This window comes from Euleptes europaea, chromosome 2 (assembly GCF_029931775.1).
Source record: "Euleptes europaea isolate rEulEur1 chromosome 2, rEulEur1.hap1, whole genome shotgun sequence".
NCBI lineage: Eukaryota > Metazoa > Chordata > Lepidosauria > Squamata > Sphaerodactylidae > Euleptes > Euleptes europaea.
The window spans coordinates 4,505,538-4,529,015 of record NC_079313.1 but is presented as its reverse complement, the minus strand read 5'-3'; the positions used below and the strand labels follow the sequence as shown (position 1 = coordinate 4,529,015).

The following is a 23,478-nucleotide window of genomic DNA, read 5'->3' as shown; positions in this document are numbered from 1 at the left end:
AAGCAGAGGCTGGACTTGTCAGGGATGCTCTAGGCTGATCCTGCATTGAGCAGGGGGTTAAACTAGATGGCCTCTATGCCCCCTTCCAACTCAGTGGTTTTATTATTCTATTCTGTGAGAGAAAGAAACAACACACTAGGTTGTCAAAACAGTGTATTCTGCATTGGATTTGGGGATTGTTCTCATAAAACCTGGTAAGGATCTCTGACGGTCGGGTTAACTCGAGCCTCAGAGTTTGCCGGTGGTTCACTTGCAGTGCCAGTCCATTTGGCAGATGCCGAGCGAGGTGGTTGAAATCAACCTTTGTGCTTGGACGAGGCTGAGCAGACCACGGTTGGTGCTTCCTTGGAACATCTGTTTCTCCAGACGCTGAAGGGAGACATGTTCCCATTTCTTCCGTTCAGTCTAAGGGGTGCTTTGTGATCTGTACTCTCTATCAGTGGAATCAGGCGACTGGGACTGGGTGGTGGGGCGGTACTACTTGATGAGGGTGGGGGTGATCATCTTGGGGAAAGAGTAGTATCTACAGTCAGCCGGAGGCATCAGATCCATGATGGTCGTGTGGATGTTCTCCTTCCTGAAGCCAGCCTCCACCAAGTGAGCAACTTGCGTTTCCTAAGAGAGATGGTGTTTTAAGGTCAGAATCGAACAGCTCAGAAAGCAGAGCAAGGTGCATAGCCAAGAGCCTGTCCATGCAAATGGTTCGTATAGTGCTTTCCGTCGCTCCCCCCACCAGCAAAAAAAATAAATAAAAAACCTTCTGAACAATTTACAATTTTAACTCAAGAAGTTGGCTGGCCCCCACAGTTGATATGAAGCCACCGCTATCGATCTACCTGAATCCAACCTAGTACAATGTCTACTTAATTGATTAAAATAAACCGGGATTTAACTTTCTGAATATTTTGTTTTCTGTTCCCCTCAGAGAAGGAAAAGATTTAACGGGATCCATTTGCAATTTTAAAAGTAATTCAATAAAAACACATAAACGATATGAGAACCAGGGAGGAGGGCCAATAACGGTGATCGGGGGCATACCAAACGAAACAAAGAAGTCTTCGCCCGCTGGCGGAATACACCGATAGAGGGAGACAGACGACTCTCCCTGGGGAGAGAGTTCCAAAGTTTTGGTGCCACACCTGGGGAAGCACTTTCTTGGGCAGCCTCCCGTCTAGCCACAGATGGCTAGATGGATGTGGTGGTTAAGAGAGGTGGTTTGGAGCGGTGGAGTCTGATCTGGAGAACTGGGTTTGATTCCCCACTCCTCCACATGAACGGCGGAGGCTAATCTGGTGAACCGGGTTGGTTTCCCTGCTCCTCCACGTGAAGCCAGCTGGGTGACCTTGGGCTACTCACAGCTCTCTCAGCCCCACCTACCTCACAGGGTGTCTGTTGTGGGGAGGGGAAGGTGATTGTAAGCCAGTTTGATTCTCCCTGAAGTGGTAGAGACAGTCGGCATATAAAAACCAACTCTTCTTCCCTCGGTAGAAGGCATGATTACTAAACCAGTTGAAGGCTATATTGTGGAGATGTTGACAGGACTAGGCTTAAAACCCCATCTGCCCCATTCCTTTGCACCCCTCCCAGGCCTCTTTTCCCCTTCTTCTGCCCCACGGGCCCCATGGCGCATGACAGCCCGCGAGTGCCGGCCGGTCTCCCCCTCCACTTACCTGGAACATCTTCTCAATGTCGGAATACTTGTTTTTGAGCAGGTCCCCCCAAGAGGTCAGGTTGCAGTAAGTGAGAATGCCGCCGGGCTTGAGCAGGCGGTAAGCATGATCCTGTGGGGGAACGCGAGAGGTGAGGCGGGGGGACGACAACACGGATACAGTTTTGTGGGATTCAGTCCTCGAGCCCGTGTGCAAGCATCTCCATTTGGAGTCATACCTTCAGTTGCCGCTTGCTCCCTCGCCACTGAGACGAGGAGGAAAACGCAAGAGAATGGCTTCCAAGCATGTCTGGAAGAGAATGTCTTCCAAGCCAGTGGGGGGGGGTCACAAATTCTGACCTGGCTAGGTAGCTACCCCACTGTTTTTCAGTAGCCATCGAGACCTGGCTTTCTCACTTGCTCCTTCACAGAGGCCAAGTAAAAGAGCCAGCGTGGTGTAGTGGTTAGGAGCGGCGGACTCTAATCTGGAGAACTGGGTTTGATTCCCTCTCCTCCACATGAGCGGAGGATTCTAATTGGTGAACCAGGTTGGTTTCTGTCGAAAAGAACTGCGACTAGCCCAAGGTCACCCAGCTGGCTTCATGTGGAGGAGTGGGGAATCAAGCCCTGTTCTCCAGATTAGAATCTGCTCCTAACCGCTACACCATGCTAGGCAGACTATGTTTACGGGGTGCTTTGCCATTACCTTACCCAGTCATCTACACTTAACCCCCAGCAAGCTGGGTACTCATTTTACCAACCTCGAAAGGATGGAAGGCTGAGTCAACCTTGAGCTGACCTCCGTCAGGATTGAACTCAGGTCGTGAGCAAAGCTTTTGACTGCAGTACTGCAGTTTACCACTCTGCACCACAGGGCAGAACTGTCAATGTTTTATTTTACATGCTTCTACTTTGCCTGGTGGAGTCCAAACATCTTAATCTGGTCTCACCTTGATGAAGCTAAACTGGTGCGTGTGCCAGGTGTCCTCGGACAGAGGGTAGGTGTCGTACAGGATTCCTGGGGGCAGGAGAGAAATGACAGGCGTTAGTGCTTGACAGTGATGGTTGAATGCCCCGAAGGCCGCTGACCTAACCTGGCAATCATTAGCAGGCTCTGGACGTGCAGAAGAGCTGAATCGCAAAAAGGTATTTAGATCCCTTCTGTGCATCTGCTAAGCAAGAGATGTCGATTTCTATGGGCTTAGCTACGCGATACATCATCCTGGGTTTGGGTTTGGAATGAGGACCATTGGACAGTTGTGTGCTGACCTCCGAGGTGTGTGGGACCGATTTGGATTGAGACCGCAGTACCCAGGGAGGTGGTTTTATGCCTCCACCCAGTGTGGTGTAGTGGTTAAGAGCGGTGGTTTGGGGCAGTAGACTCTGATCTGGAGAACCGGGTTCGATTCCCCACTCCTCCACATGAGCGGCGGAGGCTAATCTGGTTAACTGGATTTGTTTTCCCACTCCTTCACATGAAGCCAGCTGGGTGACCTTGGGCTAGTCACAGCTCTCTTAGAACTCTCTCAGTCCCACCTACCTCACAGGGTGTCTGTTGTGGGCAGGGGAAGGGAAGGTGATTGTACAATGGTTTGATTCTCCCTTAAGTGGTAGAGAAAGTCGGCATATAAAAACCAACTCTTCGTCTTCTGCCCTGCGGAGGTGACTTCTGCAGGAAATAAGCTTAGGGTTGTGGCCCGAATCTCTCATGCTGCAGTTTGGCTGGGCAATTCCCCGATGAGCCTGCCGTGGACACCTCTGATTTCCTCTCCTGCCCAGGCTGGTATTGAAGTCACAACATGACACCTTTCTTTCTGGTCAGATTCTATGATTATGTGGCCTCTCTCCAGAACCAATAACGGGGCTTCTTTCCCCTGGCACCTGGGTTTCCTTCAGTTCCTGATCCACCCCATTGCCTGAAAGTCCCCTGGTGCCAACTTCTGCCCAGGCTTATGAGCCCCCGCCCCCCGTGCACAGGACCAAGGCTTGTAGCTAGCCAGGGTACTGTAAGAGGGAGTCAGTCAAAAGGTTCTGCACTGCTACCTGGTAAAAGGTAAAGGTCCCCTGTGCAAGCACCGGGTCATTCCTGACCCATGGGGTGATGTCACATCCCGACGTTTCCTAGGCAGACTTTGTTTGCGGGGTGGTTTGCCAGTGCCTTCCCCAGTCGTCTTCCCTTTACCCCCAGCAAGCTGGGTACTCATTTTACCAACCTCGGAAGGATGGAAGGCTGAGTCAGCCTTGAGCCGGCTATCTGGTACTCTTCTGTTATTACCATTTAACCCCCTAGCAAAAGGTCTGTAGCTGCAGCAGAGGTGACTGAAAGACGGCCGGGCTCTTCGACACCCCTGCTTTAGAACCACCGACATACTTTGTCGATATAGTTCCTGCTTAATTATGCTGGGGGTGTGACCGGGGTTGCTTCCACATAAGGACCCCTTTGCAGAATGCAGTCATTCCTTCCCCACAATCCGCTGCAAGCAGAATTAGATCTGTGGAACCGCTTGGCATTTAACTCAGCGCCGTATTTCCCAAGAAAAGTCCAGCAGCACTTCATGAATATGTCGTTTGGAAGTCAGCCCCGTTCAGCGAAGACTCCCTACAGCTGCTCCTTTAATTTTTGCTCCCCACTCCTTCAATTTTTCAGCTCCGTTATTCCCTGTTTTCTCACAGTGGCTGTGCTGCTGACTCCTTAAATCCATTTGTGCTCCAAAAAAAGGGCGGAGGGAAGGAGGCAGCTTTAACTTCTGCTTTTCTCTTTGCAGGCAAAGTGATTGCTCATTATCTTTTATTACCATAATTTTTTAAAAAAATCTGATGATAAGCAGCTCATTGTTTTATTTTGTATCATAACTGTGCAGTTGTGGTGGCTGCAAAGAGAAAAGCAGCAATTCTGGAGGAGGAGGAAGAAGAAGAGTTGGTTTTTTATGCCAACTTTCTCTACCACTTAAGGGAGAATCAAACCGGTTTACAATCGCCTTCCCTTCCCCTCCCCACAATAGGCACCCTATGAGATAGGTGGGGCTGAGAGAGCTGTGACTAGACCAAGGTCACCCAGCTGGCTTCATGTGGAGAAGTGGGAAACAAATCCAGTTCACCAGATTAGCCTCTGCCGCTCATGTGGAGGAGTGGGGAATCAAACCCAGTTTCCCAGATCAGAGTCCATTGCTCCAAACCACCGCTCTTAACCATTGCACAACTCTGGAAAAGCAGCAATTAATTCCCTAAAAAGAAGAACTGAGTGATTTGGAAATGCCTGTAGCAAGCGAATCATAGAGTTGGAAGGGTCCATAGAAGGCATCTAGTCCACCCCCCTGCTTAATGCAGGATCAGCCTAGAGTATCCCTGACAAGTGATTGTCCAGCCTCTGCTTAAAGACTGCCAGTGAGGGGGAGCTCAACATCTCCCCAGATAGCTGATTCCACTGTTGAACAACTCTTACTGTAAAAGGTTTTTCCTAATATCCAGCCAATACCTTTCCACCTGCAATTTAAACCCATTATTGTGAGTCCTCTCCTCTGCGGCCAACAGGAACAGCTCCCTGCCCTCCTCTAAGTGACAGCCCTTTCAATACTTAAAGTGAGCAATCACGTCCCCCCTCAGCCTCCTTTTCTCCAGACTGAACATTCCCAAGTCCCTCCGCCTTTCCTTGTAGGGCTTGGTCTCCAGCCCCCTGATTATCCTCGTCGCTCTCCTCTGCCACTTGCTCGATTCTGTCCACATCCTTTTTGAAGTGAGGCCTCCAGAACTGCACACAATACTCCAGGTGAGCTGAGCTAAGAAACCGCTAAAGAGGGAAGAAGCAAAACTGCAATGGACAGTAGCCCTGGGGAGGACTGAATGCCCTGCAGCAAGACATGATTTGCCCAAAAACGCGGTCAGGCTGGCTTTGCAGTTGCATTTCAGGTAAAGAAAACAAAATGGCCACAGATCGGATCTGGGAAAAAAAAGAGGGGGAAACCACAGAAAACACTGGAAAGCAGGTCAGCAGCAGAACACGGGTTTGAAGAAGGTCCTTGTGCAGCAGGATCGCGCTCACCTTCAAAATGTTCTTCGGGCAGTCTTGGGACGACGTCTTCCCACAGCCCCTTCAGGGGGATGACCTTGGGGAACAAACCAATCAACAAATGTCCAATCAGCCGCTGGACTTAAGCGCCGGTGTTTTGTTTTCTACCTTCTGTCCCCACCCAAAAACCAGAAAACCACGGGTGTTGTTCAGCTCAACACCCATATCACAAAACAGGAGCAGGCTCGCTAGTCTGGACCCTGCGACAATTTGGTGATATTTGGATTGGCATGACAAAAAAACAACAGCGTTAATGTGACTTTTTGGCATTTTCCTAGATCATCCCCCAGTGCAACCTTTGTTGGCTCTTTTACGTAAGCCATGCTGGTTGCGGTTTAACTTGCTTTGATTATTCGAAGGGGCTTCAAGCGAGCAAAGTTGGCGGCTCAGCACTTGAGATCAAATGCTCCCAGAGCACAAAGCACAAGTCTACCCTCGCAAACCCTAAACTGGTTTAACTATCAAGTTGCGGGAGTTGGAGAGAAGACATCTCTCCAGCGTGGTGTAGTGGTTTGGAGCGGTGGACTCTGATCTGGAGAACCGGGTTTGATTCCCTGCTCCTCCACATGAGCTGAGGAGGCCGATCTGGTGAACCAGGCTGGTTTCCCCACTCCTACACATGAAGCCAGCTGGGTGGCCTTGGGCTAGTCACAGCTCTCTCAGTCCCACCTACCTCACAGGGTGTCTGTTGTGGGGAGGGAAAGGGAAGGAGATTGTAAGCCAGTTTGATTCTCCCTTAAGTGGCAGAGAAAGTCGGCATATAAAAACCAACTCTTCCTCCTCTTCTTCATCTAAGGGCCTTGGAAAATGAGCTGCAGCTCAGAACAAAACCCCTGTTCATAAGGGCCACCCCCTCTTCTCTCGTAATGAACACCCTGCAGAGAAAATGTATGCAAAAGCTGCCAGCTGCAATCCCTGGCATTTTGAGCAATGAGTCAGGCCTGGAGAGCTGCTGCCAGCCAGAGCGGACAGTGCTGAGCTAAGGGGACCGATGGCCTGATTCTAGATAAGGCATCATTCACACGTTCAAAGGGTTTCCACATCAACCCAATGTGTACTTTGGGGAAGGACCCTGTAGGTCAATGACTTGCCGCCGCTGCCCCGCTTCTACCCGCATAAGTTCTCAGATTCAATCACTGGCATCTCCTATTACAGGGTCTTGGTAGGGGGGCCGCGGAAGACCTTCTGTCTGAGACGCTGGAGTCAGAGTAGACTCTTGATCGTCGGAACTAACTGGCCCGAGGGTCTGACTCGATTTAAGGGAGCTTCCTGGGTACGTTGATCGGGAACAGGGTCTGGAATAGACTGGGAGGGAGGCTGGCAATCCATCCTGGTGGCCACAGCCCAGGACCATAACCCTCCTGGCTGCCCCCTGCTCCTACCTTGTGCGGCTGCGTTTTGGCCCACTCCTGCAGCCGCTGGAACACGCCCTCGTTGCACTCGATAATCCAGTGCTCCTCAATGGCAAACTCCTCGATTTTGCTGGCAGCGATCGCCATGCCGAACCCCACCTCCAGCACGCGCCCCCCTGGAGCACACAAAGAGACGAGGGCCAGTTGCCAAGGACAGACTTTTTAGATGTGTGTGTAAAGTGTTGTCAGGTCGCAGCCAACGTACGGCAACCCAGTAGGGTTTTCAAGGCAAGAGACTAACATAGGTAGCCCGGATAAATTCCTCTGTGTGGATCTGATCTTCCCACCTTGGAAGGAAGTTATTTGTACGGCAGGAAAACAGTCCAGCAAAGAGAAAGCAAAAGGGTCAGAGTGTCTTCCCCGCAACGAAGAGAGGGTAAAACATCAAGGGATTTTTCTTTAGAAAAACAGCCAGCTTAGGGGAGTACCCAGCTTGCTGGGGGTGAAGGGAAGGCGACTGGGGAAGGCACGGGCAAACCACCCCGCAAACAAAGTCTGCCTAGGAAACGTCGGGATGTGACGTCACCCCATGGGTCAGGAATGACCCGGTGCTTGCACAGGGGACCTTTACCTTTTAAGGTGGCAGATGACAAGGCTTATAAAATTAAATACAGATAAATGAAACTCTCTCTCTGTCATCCTTCTAGAATGGGCGGGGGGTAGGGAGCCGTCCAATGAAAATGAGAGACAGTAGATTCAGGACGGACGAAACACAGTGTGTAATTTGCTTATGGAACTCCCTGTCACAAGACGGGGTGGCAGTCAATAATCACTTAGACGGCTTTTTAAAAAGAGTTTATATATATACACACACACAGAGAGAGACACACACACAAGTGAGGGACCCAAGAGGACTTACGGGGGCATTTCACTGAACCCGCCACCACTGTTTCCTCTCTCCCTTCCTGTCAGACCCCATGGTCTTTCCCCTTTTCCCACTTCTTTCTCTCCTTCCCACCCACCACCCAATCTATCTTCAGATTTTTTTTTTAAGATTTCAGATTTTCCTGCAAAACTGTGGCTTTTTCCAGTTCAATTGACAGATTTGTCTTGTGTACACATAGCCCCAGTCTCTGGATTTAAGCATCCACAGATTTGGCTATGTTGAGAATTAGATGTGTGTGTAAAGTGCGGTCAAGTCGCAGCCGACTTATGGCGACCCCCTTTTGGGGGTTTTCATGGCAAGAGACTAACAGAGGTGGTTTGCCAGTGCCTTCCTCTGCACAGCAACCCTGGACTTCCTTGGTGGTCTCCCATCCAAATACTAACCAGGACTGACCCTGCTTAACTTCCGAGATCTGTCGATACCATTCTGTTCTTCTCTCCGGTAGAGAATTGGATACGTTGATGATATCGAGGGGGCACTACATGATTATAGCTGAACGGAAGGACAGAGACAATCTGCACCTGAATGTAATGGACAAATTGCCTTTTTCTGCTGCTTGTGAGCTCCCGGAGAGATCTGGCCGGCCATTGCGGGAAACAAGATCCTGGATTAGGCGGACGTTTGGCTCTCTCCTTCTCTTCCGTTCGTCTCCTAGGCCTCAGACTGCAGCTGTCGCGGGACGCCTTCCATCTGAAGCGAGCCCGCAAGTGGCAGAGATTCCCCTGCACGGCTATTCTCAGCTGCAATGCAGCCAAGGGGTGGGCCAGAAGGTCTCCCTCAAAGCTCAGCTGAGAACGGGCTATTTTGAACAGAGGCAGAGCTTGCCTGGCGTGTGTCCGCGTGTGTGACCGTACCAAGGGGGATAGCTGTGGCAGAAGGTTTCGGTCTCCCAAAAACCTTCCCCTGAAATTCACTGCAAAAGGGAGACTTCAGAGATAGTGAGAGAGAGAAAAAGCCACGTTAAAATTTATCCGGAGGCTTGATCGTATCTAACAAGAAGTTCACAGGGGCCGACAGCTTCCTTAGCCAATTCAGAGGTTTAGCGCCTTTTCAAAGTTATCGCCAACCACAGCTGTCGTGCTGCTTATCCTGCATGCTATTTAAAATTTTTAATAACTTTTTTTTTTCAAACTAAACATACAGAGATACAAACATCAGCCCACAAATTATTACATTATGTTGGAACTCCTTTTATAATTACAATTCGATTATTGCCTTCTCTAGCTCTTTTCTATATTCTCCTTATATTTTCATATCTGGTAATATCTTTATTGCTTAAATTCTCAAGTTCTCTTTCTACCCTTAGTTGTTAGCTGTATAGTTAAAGAATAGATTCCATTTTTCATAGAACGCAGAGATGGATCTGTTATGTACTAAAGATGCCAGTTTGGCCATATTTGCGTACTCAGTTAATTTATTTAACCATTCAAGTTACATCTGGGGGCTCCTCTGCTTTACGCTTTCTTGCATACACCATTCTTGCCGCTGTCACCATATACCTAAAATAACTCATTATGTATTTTTGACATACTGCTTGGCCAAATATTTAACAGCATGCTTTTTGGATCTAATAAGACTTAATTTTCAATAGAAAAAGAAAAGCAAGAGTCCAGTAGCTGCTTAAAGTCTAACACAATTTCTGGCAGGGTATGGGCTTTCTTGAGCCCACAGCTCACTTTTCAATATCCTTTGCATTTCATCTTGTGACATTATCACACATTTTCTTGTCTTTTTGACAGGTCCGATCCTGTATGCTTTTCCGCTTGGCAAAGGCCTTCTCACCCCACGTTTTGTGACTTTTGTGTTCTATTTCCCTCTGCTGTGTATATATCCTGCTGATGGAGATTTCAATTCATGTGTCCAACGAAGTGGGGTGGGGGGGCTCTAAGCCCACAACAGCCCCTGCTTTAACAAACTGGGTATTCTTTCAAAGAAGGGTTTCCCAACCTATGGGTTGGGACCCAAAAGAAGAAGAAGAGTTGGGTTTTATATGCCGACTTTCTCTGCCACTTAAGGGAGAATCAAACCGGCTTACAACCCACTTTCCTTCCCCCTCCCCACAACACGACACCCTGTGAGGAAGGTGAGGCTGAGAGAACTGTGACTAGCCCAAGGTCACCCAGCTGGCTTCGTGTGGAGGAGCGGGAAACAAATCCAGTTCACCAGATCAGCGTCCACCGCTCATGTGGAGGAGTGGGGAATCAAACCCAGTTCTCCAGTTCAGACTCCACCACTCCAAACCACCACTTTTAACCACTACACCACGCTGGCTCTCAAAAGTGGGTTGCAGGCCAGCCCCCCCCCCCCAATGGTCACCCCTGACCCTTCCATTGCTGTCTTTTGTATTTTGGAAACCAATATCTGACCCTGGAAACGGCATCTTCCACACATTAGTTGGGGTGTTTTTTCTTCTTCACTGCATATACATGTTGATCAAGTAAAATGTGTCCTGATGGTTTCTACAGTGAGTTTCTTAGACTCTTAGGAGGTACTAGAGGGAAGAATGGAGAAGGAGAGGGTGGTCAAAGGCTGGCATGTAACCTCCACAAGCAAAGGCCGTGCGTGTTGGAATGCCACTTGCTTGGGGGTTCATAGTGCGCCCTTTGTGTGATGTTTGTTGGTTGCTCAAAAACATCTGGTTAACTAGTGTAGAAAATGGAATGCTCAATTAGATGGGGGCTAAGGTCATAGTTTGTCTAGTGTGTGTTTGTGTTAAGTGCCATCAAGTTGCTTCCGACTCATGGCGACCCTCTGAATCAAAGTCCTCCAAAGCGTCCTATCCTTAACAGTCTTGCTCAGGTCTTGTAAATTGAGGGCCGTGGCTTCCTTTATAGAGTCCATCCATCTCTTGTTGGGTCTTCCTCTTTTCCTGCTGCCCTCCACTTTTCCTAGCATGATAGTCTTCTCCAGTGACTCTCGTCTTCTCATAACGTGACCAAAATACGATAGCCTCAATTTAGTCCTTTTAGCTTCGAGGGTCAGTTGAGGCTTGATTTGATCTATAACCCACTGATTTGTTTTTTTGGCAGTCCACGGTATCTATAACCCTCTCCTCCAACACCACATTTCAAAGGAATCTACTTTCTTCCTATCAGCTTCCTTCATTGTCCAGCTTTCACACCCATACATAGTAATAGGGAATCCGATAGCATTAATTCACTTGACCTTGGTTGCCAGTGACACATCCTTACACTTAAGACTCTTTTCTAGCTCCCAGTTTGCAAAAAAAAAACTGGGCCAATCCTGGATGGGTCATCTTATCAAGTAAATTTGGATGTGGATCACAGTGCCGATAAGGCTGGGGACCACTGCTTTAAAGTAAATGATAAATCTGCCCCAGTTCAGTCCTAACACTGGAGGCCCTCCCCCATTTCTAGATTCCCCAGTAACAAATAGCCGTTCCCCCTACCTTGCCCCTTCTAGAGAATCAATACAAGACAGAACAGTTAATTTTTTTTTCAATTGAGAAAATTGCTTTCCTCACGTATAATTTAAACAACATACAGCCAGTTAAGAAATGAAAAAGGAGTCAGCTATTTAAAAAAATATATTGATTCATGAAACACGGGTCTCCCTTTGCTCACCTGTTCCGCTCCCAGCAGCTGGAGTAGGGGGTGCGCAAGGGGACCACTTGGCAAATGGGATGCACAAAACTGGATATCTGTAGACTCTGGAAACTCAAATAGGAAAAGTCCACGTGCTCTTGCCCTGAAACAGGTGCCCATTCTGGGAGGACGGATTATGTCTGGCCAGAGGAATCAAGGCCTTTAGAGAGGCAATTTTGCTGCTGCCACAACACAAATTCTTTTGAGGGGTTGTTGTTTTTTGAGCGCTGAACATGCAGCACAACAAAGAGTTCTGTGGAACTCGCAAGCTGGCATTCACGATCCTGTGCTTGGCTCCGTCTCTTTTTACTGCCATTTTTAAATGGTCTCCTAGTATCCTGAGAACTCTTTTCAGATACCTTTTTGCTGGCATTATGTTTTTTTTAATGCTCCATCTGGATTTTAAATAACATTTATGATGCCTCGTGTTTTTATGAGGTTGCATTTTGTACGCATACCACCTCGGAGATTCCCTGGAGAGGTGCCATCGAAACTTCCCAAATAAATAAATAAATAGGGTTGCCAGATCCCTCTTCACTACTGGCGGGAGGTTTTTGGGGTGGAGCCTGAGGAGGGCGGGGTTTGGGGAGGGGCTTCAATGCCATAGAGTCCAATCGCCAAAGTGGCCATTTTCTCCATGGGGACTGATCTCTGTCGCCTGGAGATCAGTTGTAATAGCAGGAGATCTCCAGGCACCACCTGGTGGTTGGCAACCCTAAGCAGTGACCAGCCTGGTGGGGTGGGCAGTGAGAGTAGGGTTTCCAGCTCCAGGTTCGGAAATACCTGGAGATTTTTGGGGCGGAGCCTGAGGAGGGAGGGGTTTGGAGAGGGGAGGGGCTTCAATGCCATAGAGTCCAATGGCCAAAGCGGCCACGTTCTCCAGGGGAACTGATCTCTATCAGCTGGAGATCAATTGTAATAGCAGGAGAACTCCAGCTAGTACCTGGAAGGTTGGCAACCCTATAAATAAGTCATTTTTAAGGGGGGAAAGTATTGCACACTCATTTTTAAGCGGGGAAAGTACTGCACTGTCATTTTTAAGGGGGGAAAGTCATTTTTAAGGGGGGAAGTATTGCAGGTTGGCAACCCTATAAATAAGTCATTTTTAAGGGGGGAAAGTATTGCACACTCATTTTTAAGCGGGGAAAGTACTGCACTGTCATTTTTAAGGGGGGAAAGTCATTTTTAAGGGGGGGAAGTATTGCACAGTCATTTTTAAGGGGGGAAAGTATTGCATAGTCATTTTTAAGGGGGAAAGTACTGCACTGACATTTTTAAGGGGGGAAAGTATTGCACAGTCATTTTTAAGGGGGAAAGTACTGCACTGACATTTTTAAGGGGGGAAAGTATTGCACAGTCATTTTTAAGGGGGGGGAAGTATTGCACAATCCCCCCTGGGGACTGACACGGCTCTTTTTACCTTTGGAGGCTGCCACGGTGGCCAAGGAGTGCATATAGGGGGTCTCCCAACGCTCCATCACCGGCTTCCCCATGATCTCCAAGTGGGTGTCCGTCTGGTCGAAGCCCGCCGCCGCCTCTTTCCAGGAGGGCTTGCAGTTTTCTCCATCCAGGAAGATGGGGTGTCCAGCCGTGGAGGAAGCCATGGCTACTTTCACAGGGGCAGGGACCCAGGCGCTTGGAGCGGGGGAGAGCCGGACTCTGCACGGACTTAAAATAGACGCGGTGGGAACAGCTGAGTGTGCAGATGAGGGTGGAGGGGAGGGAAAGGGGCGGGGGGGGAGGTCACTGATTCTGAGTGCAAAAAAAAAAACACCCCTCTGAAGGATGCCCGGTTGCAAAGGGAGAAGGGATCCGGAGGACATCTGCTGGAGAAAGATCACGGTGCAGACCACTCGATCCCTGGCGGCTCCGTCTTCTAAATCCGTTCCTAACAGCCTAAGAATTGGGATGTACTAAAACGAATGACAAGTCAGCCCATTGGAAGCAATGGGAGAGGCTGCCCAGCCCATTGAAGAGAATGGGGCTGTGCAGCCTCTCCCATTGCTTCCAATGGGCTGACTTGTCATTCGTTTTGTGTGTGTGTTAAGTGCCGTCAAGTCGCTTCCGACTCATGGCGACCCTATGAATGAAAGTCCTCCAAAATGTCCTATCTCTGACAGCCTTGCTCAGATCTTGCAAATTGAAGGCTGTGGCTTCCTTTTATTGAGTCAACCCATCTCTCATTCGTTTTAGTACATCCCTAAGAATTGCACCAGTGAACTGATGCACAGCGCAGAGAAAGGAAATGGGATTTTTGTTTTCCTGTAATGCTATTTCTTTATTAAAACATTTCTTGGGCTAGTCACACTCTCTCAGCCCCACCTACCTCACAGGGTGTCTTTTGTTGGGAGGGGAAAGGAAGGTGATTGTTAGCCGGTTTGATTCTCCCTTAAGTGGCAGAGAAAGTCGGCATATAAAAACCAACTCTTCTTCTTCTTTTGGGTCCCAATCATAGGTTGGGAAACCCTTCTTTGAAAGAATACCCAGTTTGTTAAAGCAGGGGCTGTTGTGGGCTTAGAGTCCCCCCCACCCCACTTCGTTGGACACATGAATTGAAATCTCCATCAGCAGGATATATACACAGCAGAGGGAAATAGAGCACAAAAGTCACGAAACGTGGGGTGAGAAGGCCTTTGCCAAACGGAAAAGCATACAGGATCGGACCTGTCAAAAAGACAAGAAAATGTTTAATCCCAGATTAAACTTTTTATTTCAATTTTTACCGATTGACATCCCTGACAGAATAATAGAAAACTGGCAAAAACAAATAAACCGATTTGTCTGGAATGGAAAAAAACCGAGAATCAGATTCAAAGTGCTACAAGATGAAAAGAAAAGAGGTGGATTGGCATTACCTAATCTTAAGCTATATTACTACGCTGCTTGTCTAACTTGGATCACAGAATGGATAAAACATCCCAGAAGTAGACATGTCATTTTTGAACGTGCGGACCTTGGACAAGGTTTCCACAAAGTTTTGTGGGATTCTACAACAAAAATTCCAAAAGATAAAGCACCAGAAGACTGTGATGTCAAAATAGCGTTAATGAAAGTGTGGGAAAAGTACAAGAAAAGAATAAGTTTTTCTCCACCATCTATAATGTCACCTACCGAAGCATACCATGACAACGTTAAACCCAAACCGGGTGTCCATTTCACTTATAACGAAATGATAGAGCCCACAGGAGAAATTAAAAGCCTGAGCAAACTTCAAGAAAAATTTCAAAAATTGAACTGGCTGACTTACCTACAATTAAGATCCAACTTACAAAAAGACTGTTCATATCCTCAGCCATTTTGTGAATTAACAGAATTTGAGCAGTTAATATCTAAAAATGATTCTCACCTATTAGGAAAAATTTACAAGCTCCTTTTGAAATATGATACAGAAGAAGAACAAGTGAAAATCAATATGATAAAATGGATGCAAAATTTTGGAGAAATGATCAATATGGATACATGGGAAAAACTTTGCACCTCTGAAATGAAATATACTGTCTGTCAAGAAGTGAAAGAAAATTGGTACAAAACATTTTACAGATGGTATTTGACCCCCAATATGCTTGCCCAGATGACTACTCCTGGAAAAAGAGGCGCCTGTTGGAAATGCCAAGACACAGACGGTTCCTACTTTCATGTCTGGTGGACATGTCCAAAATTACAAATATATTGGAAAAGAATTCATCGAGATCTCCAGTTGATGTTAGATATGAAGTTAACATTTGATCCCAAATCTTACTCAGCATAGTGCCACCAAACCTGCCTTTGAATTTACATGATGTTTTTAAATATGCTACAACCGCAGCTAGAACGGTGTTGGCAAGAACATGGAAACTAACTCATATACCCGAAATAGAAGACTGGAAAGAAAAACTCTTAGAATATGCTAGTATGGCAAAAATGACTTTTGAGTTAAACCTAAAATCCAATGAATCTACAGAACAATTTGATGAGAAGTGGGCGTTATTTTACACTTATATGAACTGCAATTAATTTGAATGAAGTATGTTGGTTTAAATATTTATAACAAGTAGTGCATTATTCTTTATGTTAATTAATGGTTAAGCAAAATTTAGAATATTTGATAAAAGAATATTAATATGACACAAGTAGAATAACTGAACGGTATTTTGTAACTATGTTTTATTAAGAAAATCTTTACAACACTGTATTGTTTTTATATAAATATATAACGATTTACCCTCCCTTTTTTTTCCTGTACCCTTTCATCTATAAAAATAAAAACTTAAAAAAAAAAAAAAAGACAAGAAAATGTGTGATAATGTCACAAGATGAAATGCAAAGGATATTGAAAAGTGAGCTGTGGGCTCAAGAAAGCCCATAACCTGCCAGATATGGTGTTAGACTTTAAGCTGCTACTGGACACTTGCTTTTTTTTTCTATTGAAAATTAAGTCTTATTAGAGCCAAAAAGCATGCTGTTCAATATTTGACTACAATTCCCAGCAAGCCTATCGTCGATAAGACTACAATTCCCAGCAAACCTCTCGCCGCGAACGCGACATCCGAGCGGTGGGCGTGGCGTTACCAAGGGCGTCCGAACACGCGCGTCTCTCCCGAGTCCCCCCCCTTTTTTTTCCTTCCCCCGGAAACCCCGTACTGTCCAATGACGTTACTGGAAAAGGGAGGAGGCAAGAGAGGCGTTGCGAGGGTGGCTGCGCGCGCAGCCGGCCAGTGGAAGCGGCCGTTGGCAACAGCGGCCGGCGCCGCCGGGGGAGAGGGGAGGCGGGTGCGCATGCGCGCGACGCCTGTCGCCGGGCCCTCTGTGTGAGGTAAAGGAGGCGAGAGGAGCAGCGAGGCCGGCCGGGCGGGCGGCGGCGAGAGGCGCGCCGGAGAAGGAGGGCCGAGAAGGGGAGGGACGAGAGGACGGAAGGAGGAAGGGAAGGAGCGAGCCGCCGATCGACAGCCCGCGGCCGCCGCCGCCGTTGGGAGGAGCGGAGGGGCAGCCGATTGGGCCCAGGCCCGGCCCCGCCGCCGCCGCCATGAACAGCGTTGGGGGCGCCGATGAGATCGGGTGAGAGAGAGAGAGCTGAGGGAAGCCGGCGGGGGGGGGTGATGGGGGGGTCACGTGCCGCAGGGCCGTTGGGGAGGCTACTGAGGGGCGGCCACGTGAGGGCGGGAGGAAGAGGGTCGCCCCCCCCCCCACATACACCACACACTCGAGGGGGGGAGGAGGCAAGGTGGCTGTGGGAGTGTGTGGGGGGGGATTGTGGGGGTGTTTGTGGAGGGAGCGCGTGTTGTGTTTGTGGGGGGGGGAGGTTTGTGTGTGTGTTTGTGGGGGAAGATTGTGGGTGTTTGTGTGTTTGTGGGGGGAGTGCGTGTTGTGTTTGTGTGAATTTGTGGGGGGAAGTTTGTGTGCTTGGGGGGAGTGCGTGTTGTGTTTGTGGGGGATGTTTGTGTGAGTTTGAGTGTGCTTGGGGGGAGTGCGTGTTCTGTTTGTGGGGGGGAGGTTTGTGTGGGTATTTGTGGGGGAAGATTGTGGGTGTTTGTGTGGGGAGTGCGTGTTGTGTTTGTGTGAATTTGTGGGGGGGGAAGTTTGTGTGTTTGGGAGGGAGTGCATGTTGTGTTTGTGGGGGGAGGTTTGAGTGAGTTTGAGTGTGTTTGTGGGGAAGGAGTGTGTGTTCTGTTTGTGGGGGGGAGGTTTGTGTGGGTGTTTGTGGGGGGAGTGCGTGTTATGTTTGTGAATTTGTGTGTGTGGGGAGTGCGTGTTCTGTTTGTGGGGGGATGTTTGAGTGGGTGTTTGTGGGGAGTGTGTGTTGTGTTTGTGGGGGGTGCTGGTGTGTGTTTGGAGGAGAGTGTGTGTGTGTGGGGGGGAGTTGGCCCTTCTCTTTCTGGAGCCCCCCCAAATTGGCAGATCCCAGGATGGCCTGCAGAGGGGGGGGGGCATAACAGGTGACTTCCTCCCTTGGTAAAGGAAGGGGGCTCTCCTGAGACGTTCCCCGCCTCGAGGGCCCTAACTTGGATGGAAAAGTAGCAGAAAAATGTTTGATTGTGCTTTATGTTCCATTAGGTTGCAGCTGACTAATGGCGACCCCCCATGGGGTTTTTAAGGCAGGAGACATGCAGAGGTGGTTTTGCCATTGCCTGCCTCTGCGTAGCAACCCTGGACTTCCTTGGTGGTCTCCCATCCAAATACTGACCAGGGATGACCCTGCTTAGCTTCTGAGATGCAACAAGATCAGGCTAGCCTGGGCCATCCAGGTCAGGGCAAGAAACATTCAGAGATGGTTTGCCATCACCTGCCTCTGCATAGCGACCCGGGACTTCCTTGGTGGTCCTCTATTTTAGTCTGCCTGGGGGAAAGGTGGGGGTGAGAGCCAGTGTGGTGTAGTGGTTTGGAGCGGTGGACTCTGATCCTGAGAACTGGTTTCGATTCCCCACTCCTACACATGAAGCCAGCTGGGTGACCTTGGGCTAGTCACACACTCACAGCCCCACCTACCTCACAGGGTGTCTGTTGTAGGAAGGGGAGGCGATTGTAAGCCGGTTTGATTCTGCCTTAAGTGGTATAGAATGTTGGCATATAAAAATCAACTTCTGTCTATTTAGTTCATTTTTTTTCACATTTCTAACCCCGCCCTCCCCAGCCAAGGCTGGGCTCAGGGCGGGTAACAACATTAAAACACAAATAGAACAATAGAACATTTAAAACCATTCCTAAATTATTAAAAAGATGGTCGCCATATAGTGGTGCCCACTGCAGCAAGAAATGCTGAACAAGGCAAACATTTGGTTATCTTCCCCCAAATAGCATCAATTGAATAGTAAAGTGGGGAGGTGGGTAGGGAGGCCAACATTGATATAACCTGCGGCTTCTCTCAGCCCTGGTGTGGAATAGCTCTTATCTTACAGGCCCTGCAGAACTCTTTCAGGTCCCGCAGGGCCCAGATGTTACTAGGCAGAGCATTCCACCAGGCTGGAGCCAGGGCCGAAAAGGAGCCGCACTCTCTTGGGACCGGGGAACACCAGCAGATTGTTGTCAGCAGAGTGCAATGCTCTTCGGGGGGATACCAAAAGAGGCGGAGAATATTATGCCCTGAGAGAAATCCCTGGGATTCAAAACAGACCAGCCCCATTTTATAGCACAAGCTGGGGCAGGGGGCTCTTGTGGATCTAGGAAAAAGAGTCAGTTGGGATGGGGTGGTTACAGGTCTTAAAACAAAGAGGGAAAGTGGCTGTTGCTGTTCCTTAAGGCATTTGAAGGTTCGGTGTGGGGGACACGATGGTAGATACTCATGCAAACCAAAAGGCTTTGGCTTAGTCGCACAGACAAAGAAGATGCCAAGTTCAGTCTTTGGTTAAAGCCAGCATGGTGAAGTGGTTAAGAGCAGTGGTTTGGAGCAGTGGACTCTAATCTGGAGAACCGGGTTCGATTCCCTGCTCCTCCACAAGAGCGGCGGAGGCTAATCTGGTGAACCTGGTTGGTTTCCCCACTCATACACACAAAGCCAGCTGGGTGACCTTGGGCTAGTCACAGCTCTCTCAGCCCCCTTCTAACTCACAGGGTGTTTCTTGTGGGGAGGGGGAGGGGATTTTAAGCTGGTTTGATTCTCCCTTAAGTGGTAGAGAAAGTCGGCATATAAAAACAAGTCGTCTTCTTAAAGAATCTTGGGTAGCAGATAATACCCTGATACTGTGGGGAGCAAAGAACACATAGCTGACCTAGATGGACAAATTCATGATTGAAGGGTTTTTACTTTAGTGGAATCTAAACTCCTTTTGGGGGGGGGGTTGCCATTCCCTTAGTACTCTTGTGTGAAGGTCATACAGCTGTTGAAGAACAGATCCAGAGGAACATACACATATGCTTGTATCTTTGTATATCTGGTAAAGAGCCGGCTGGAAGTATGCTTTCCAAAGGCTCAATTGTTCTTCGGGGGCTTTTGTCAGTTTTGGGTTAGACTGTCTCTGCTGACCGTGCAGACTTCGAGTTAGGTTCAGGTCTTTTGCATAGGGAAGAGATTTCCTTCTCTATCGTGGGTCATGAGGCTCCATTCTAGCTTTTTTTTTTTTTTTTTTTGTCCTTGGTTTTTAATGCAGTGGCACAAGTGTAAGACTGGGGAGCGCTTGCCGGCTTTACACCTCTCTGCAGCTGGGGCTCAAGGTCATACGGGGATGGCTCACAAAGCTGCAGCTGTTCTCTGTGTTTTCCTTGCTTCATGCACAGTATGAAGAGTTCCAGTCATTCTCCGAGGTGAAGGTTTGCCGCTCACCTTTCCTTGCCCCTTTTCCTAGCTGCTGTGTCCCTCCATTGTTTGAAGCCTTTGCTGCTGTCTGAGTGCCTCTCATCTGTCCCCTGCTGTTGAAGGATAATGAACATCTATGCAGGGTGAAATTTTGGTGACTCATCAGAGTAGTTGGCTGTGAAGTCTGGGGTTCACCCTCGTGCTTATAGAGGGACTAACTGATGCGTGGCTTGCCTTCTGGCTTTGGGGCTGAGAACAGCCTCTGCTGGAGACACTGACTTAAAAGATGCTCTTTGTATCTCTTTTGACTTCCCTGCATGTCCGGCAATATACAAATAAGACCACAAGGGCGGTCTTCATGTGGTTTTATGCTGCTCGTTGCTGCTTGTTTTAAAGATCAGTTTCGCTGTGGGGATAGCTCCATTTGAAAAGAAGAAAGTAACTTTTGTAAGGCCTTCCAAGAGGCTTTGTGCTTTTAATCTGTAACCCTAAAATAGCTCACTGGTTGAGACTTTGTACGTTCTCCTTAGTCACCGTGCTCCAAACATTGAGCGGGACATCTGCAGTACGTAGGAAAAGAGCTAGAAGAATATTTTTAATTCCTCGCTTACTTGGCTGCCTTATTGGAGACTTGTGAGGAAGTGAGGGGTAGATAAGCACATTTCTCCAGCTGATCTGAATCTTCCTGCCTGGGTATGATAAACTCTTTGGATAACTGGTATGGCTGAAGCCCCTTTAGCTCAGAGTTTCTTCCCCTTAACTGTCTGAAGTGCTTTCAGCGTTCTCGGGGCTTTATTTATTAAATTTATGCACACCCTCCCCAGCCAAAGGCCAGACTTGGAGCTGCTCCGTCCAAATCAGGCTGTTAATTTGGTAGGTGCTTCTCATTTTGAATTTTTTCAACTAACTTTTTTTAAAAATTGTCGAGGGGGAGTCATCCTCAGCACGCAGAAACGGTGGCCATTTCTGTAGGTGGGTCCCTTCTGCAGCCTTTGTGATAAACACTTGACCATGAAGAGCAATCAGCTTCTGTTAAGAGAAGAAGCCGGGTGTTCCAGGAGTTATTGGGGGAGGGGGTAAATGATTTGGAAATTTGAATCTCCTCACCCAGGATTCTGTATGCTTTCAAGAGCCTGAGAGGGCCAATTTCCCCTCTCTCCCCCCCCCACCTTAACAGACTCTCAAGTGCTCTCAACATTCCATGCTTCCTGGAACGCGCTTAGTCTGGTAGTCTTACCAAGTTGTATCTTTCTGGGAAGTCCCCCCAAATATGTCAAAGCTGTGTGGGTGGCCCCATTGTGCTGCTTGGGTGATTAGCACAAGCCGCCCACTTTATTATTAGATATAGTAATAAGGTGATTCTTCTTGAGTAGAAAATGAGACTCAAGTTTTGTAACATTGGGGCTTGCCTTTGCATTTTACATTTGAAATTGAGTTACAATAGGAGCCAATGCCTTACAGTGACTGCCCAGTTTCTTCTGTTAAATTGTGGAACTCCCTGCTCCAGGATGGGGTGATAGCTGCCAACTGGGAAGGCTTTAAGAGGGGGATGGACATATTCCTGGAGGATAAGGCTGTTCATGGCTACTAGTAAAAAGATACTAGTCATGATTCATCCCTATTCTCTCCAGGATCAGAAGAGCGTTCATATTCTATGAGGTGCTTTGGAACACAGGCAGGACAATGCTGCTGCAGTTGTCTTGTTTGTGGGCTTCCTAGAGACACCTGGTTGGCCACTGTGTGAACAGACTGCTGGACTTGATGGACCTTAGTCTGATCCAACATGGCCTTACTTATGTTCTTTTGCCATCATCTCTGGGCTTGGGGAAGGGGTATAAGCCCCACGATGTTCAAATTATAATACTGAAACAGCATTGCAAGCAAACAACCTGAATAAGATGTTGAATTGTGATAAAAAAATAACTTGCTTATTGGCTTCTGTTCAGCACAGGGATTTTGTTCATATAGTGTGTGATGCTTTTGTTTCTGGAGTCTGGATAGCTTTCTCAGTCAAACTTCTTCAAAACTTACCTTTTACGTGAATGTCTTCACAAAGCCCTGTAATTGTCATTCCCAACTGAAATCAATTCTGGGTATGAATAGCTGCATTTGTTTGTGTTTTGTCCCTGTTAACCTTCCTGCCTCTTCCTGGATAGGTCTCCTCACGGTTGCAAATTAAATTGCAAGCTTTTGGGGATATGGAGCTTTTGTTGGTCTTTAAATTGATGTCACTGTCGTAAACTTTGGAAGGGACTTGCATCTGATTCTTTTGCACCAAAAGTTAAATTCTGTTGATGGTCCACAAGAGATTTGGGGGGTGGGGGCAACGGTGCTATTGATTTGCCCCAGGATTGTTTACCTATGGCCATTATGATTCTTTTTTGGGTGACTAAGGAGAATGAAGAATGAAAAGGGTTTTTAAGACCTTGATAATTTAAATAAATGATCCTGGCCTGCCTGATCACAAGTAGGGTTTTTTTGTTCACTAACTTTTATGTGTCGCAAGGATAAATTTAATGGCCTATGGAGGATAACTGTGAGCCAAAGCGAGTGCAGCATTTTTGGTTCCCCCTCCCGCTGCAGACCCTTCCTAGCTATTTCTGGCCCCCAGGAGCAGCATTTTGAGGTGGTGGTGACGGTGGAGGCCCAGAAGTTGGACAACACCTAGAGAAAATGTGGAGTCGAGCCACTCAGTTCAGCAGTGCTCTTTCCTGCTGCTGTGTTAAAAATACAAGGTGGACTCTGAAATCAAAGGGCCAAATTTGGTTGTATTTGGAGTGGCTTAATTGGCACATGCTGACCGTCGCTATAAAGTGCTTGAGAATATTTGATCCTTCTGGACTGTCAGTTCTTGGGGCTGGATGTTCTCTCCCAACGTTGTGCAAAATTCTGAATACCAAAAAGGATGTTTAACTTCTTGATCTTGCAGAATTCAGGCGGCAGATGGCCACAATGTTATTTTATAAAATTCAATGAATATTTACTTGTGTAGCCAGTGTGGTGCAGTGGTTAAAAGCGGTGGTTTGGAGCGGTGGACTCTGATCTAGAGAACCGGGTTTGATTCCGCACTCCTACACACGAAGCCAGCGAGGTGACCTTAGGCTAGTCACAGCTCTCTCAGTCCCACCTACCTCACAGGGTGTCTGTTGTGGGGAGGGGAAGGGAAGGTGATTGTAAGACAGTTTGATTCTGCCTTTAGTGGTAGAGAAAGTCGGCATATAAAAACCAACTCTTCTTCTTCTTGTTTGGTAAGTGGCATTATTTGAAGGGATCTTCCTGCAGTGGTGGAGCACAGGACAGCAGGAAGATGGTAAAAGATTTTGTTAAAAAATCAAGTTATGTTTCTAACTGGCGAAATTACTCTATAATAAATATTTCAAACAAATTAATGAGTATGACACAAGATACAGAACGAATCAAAGGGTGTGCTGCCAGATCCTCTTCATGCATGGAAGCAAGCCCCAGTATATTTAATGCTTATTAAGTAGTAAATGGAGGTGTGACCTTAGTGCATTCGATTTGTTGAACAGTACAGGTGCTATTCAGAATTGTTTACTCATGAGAAATCCAACTGAGTTCATTGATAGCAAATGGAGCGTTTGGGTCATACTACTATGCTGATACCGGTAGCTGATTCTGTTTGCTATACTGCCCT

General features: G+C 47.8%; 2 protein-coding genes across 4 annotated transcripts in view; one reads left to right on the top strand and one right to left on the bottom strand.

The window, feature by feature from the left end:
• Positions 1 to 23,478, top strand: part of DAZAP1 (DAZ associated protein 1) — a 157,238-nt gene that overhangs the window by 90,497 nt on the left and 43,263 nt on the right. For 2 of the 3 annotated variants that reach the window (XM_056845584.1, XM_056845583.1), the window contains exon 1: positions 16,562 to 16,651. The exons of the other annotated variant lie outside the window; for it this stretch is intronic. In XM_056845584.1, coding sequence (XP_056701562.1) covers positions 16,620 to 16,651 — 32 coding nt within the window. In that variant the 5' untranslated portion in view covers positions 16,562 to 16,619. Of the gene's footprint in view, positions 1 to 16,561; positions 16,652 to 23,478 lie in introns of those variants that run through there. 3 annotated transcript variants of the gene reach the window in all.
• GAMT (guanidinoacetate N-methyltransferase) lies at positions 478 to 13,230 on the bottom strand. The gene is made up of 6 exons (XM_056845589.1): positions 13,038 to 13,230; positions 7,097 to 7,242; positions 5,688 to 5,751; positions 2,599 to 2,666; positions 1,671 to 1,781; positions 478 to 615 (listed from the first exon to the last, which is right to left on the bottom strand). The coding sequence occupies exons 1-6, from the start codon at positions 13,219 to 13,221 to the stop codon at positions 478 to 480; spliced, it is 711 nt and encodes a 236-aa protein (XP_056701567.1). The 5' UTR covers positions 13,222 to 13,230.

What these genes read in the sequence shown, in the direction of transcription:
- GAMT (XM_056845589.1), bottom strand. Translation starts at nt 13,221, where the DNA reads ATGGCTTCCTCCACGGCTGGACACCCCATCTTCCTGGATGGAGAAAAC. An exon ending in CCAAAACGCAGCCGCACAAG is followed by an intron (nt 5,752 to 7,096) that starts GTAGGAGCAGGG and finishes TTGTTCCCCAAG; the next exon opens with GTCATCCCCCTGAAGGGGCT. An exon ending in ACATTGAGAAGATGTTCCAG is followed by an intron (nt 616 to 1,670) that starts GTAAGTGGAGGG and finishes CATCTCTCTTAG; the next exon opens with GAAACGCAAGTTGCTCACTT.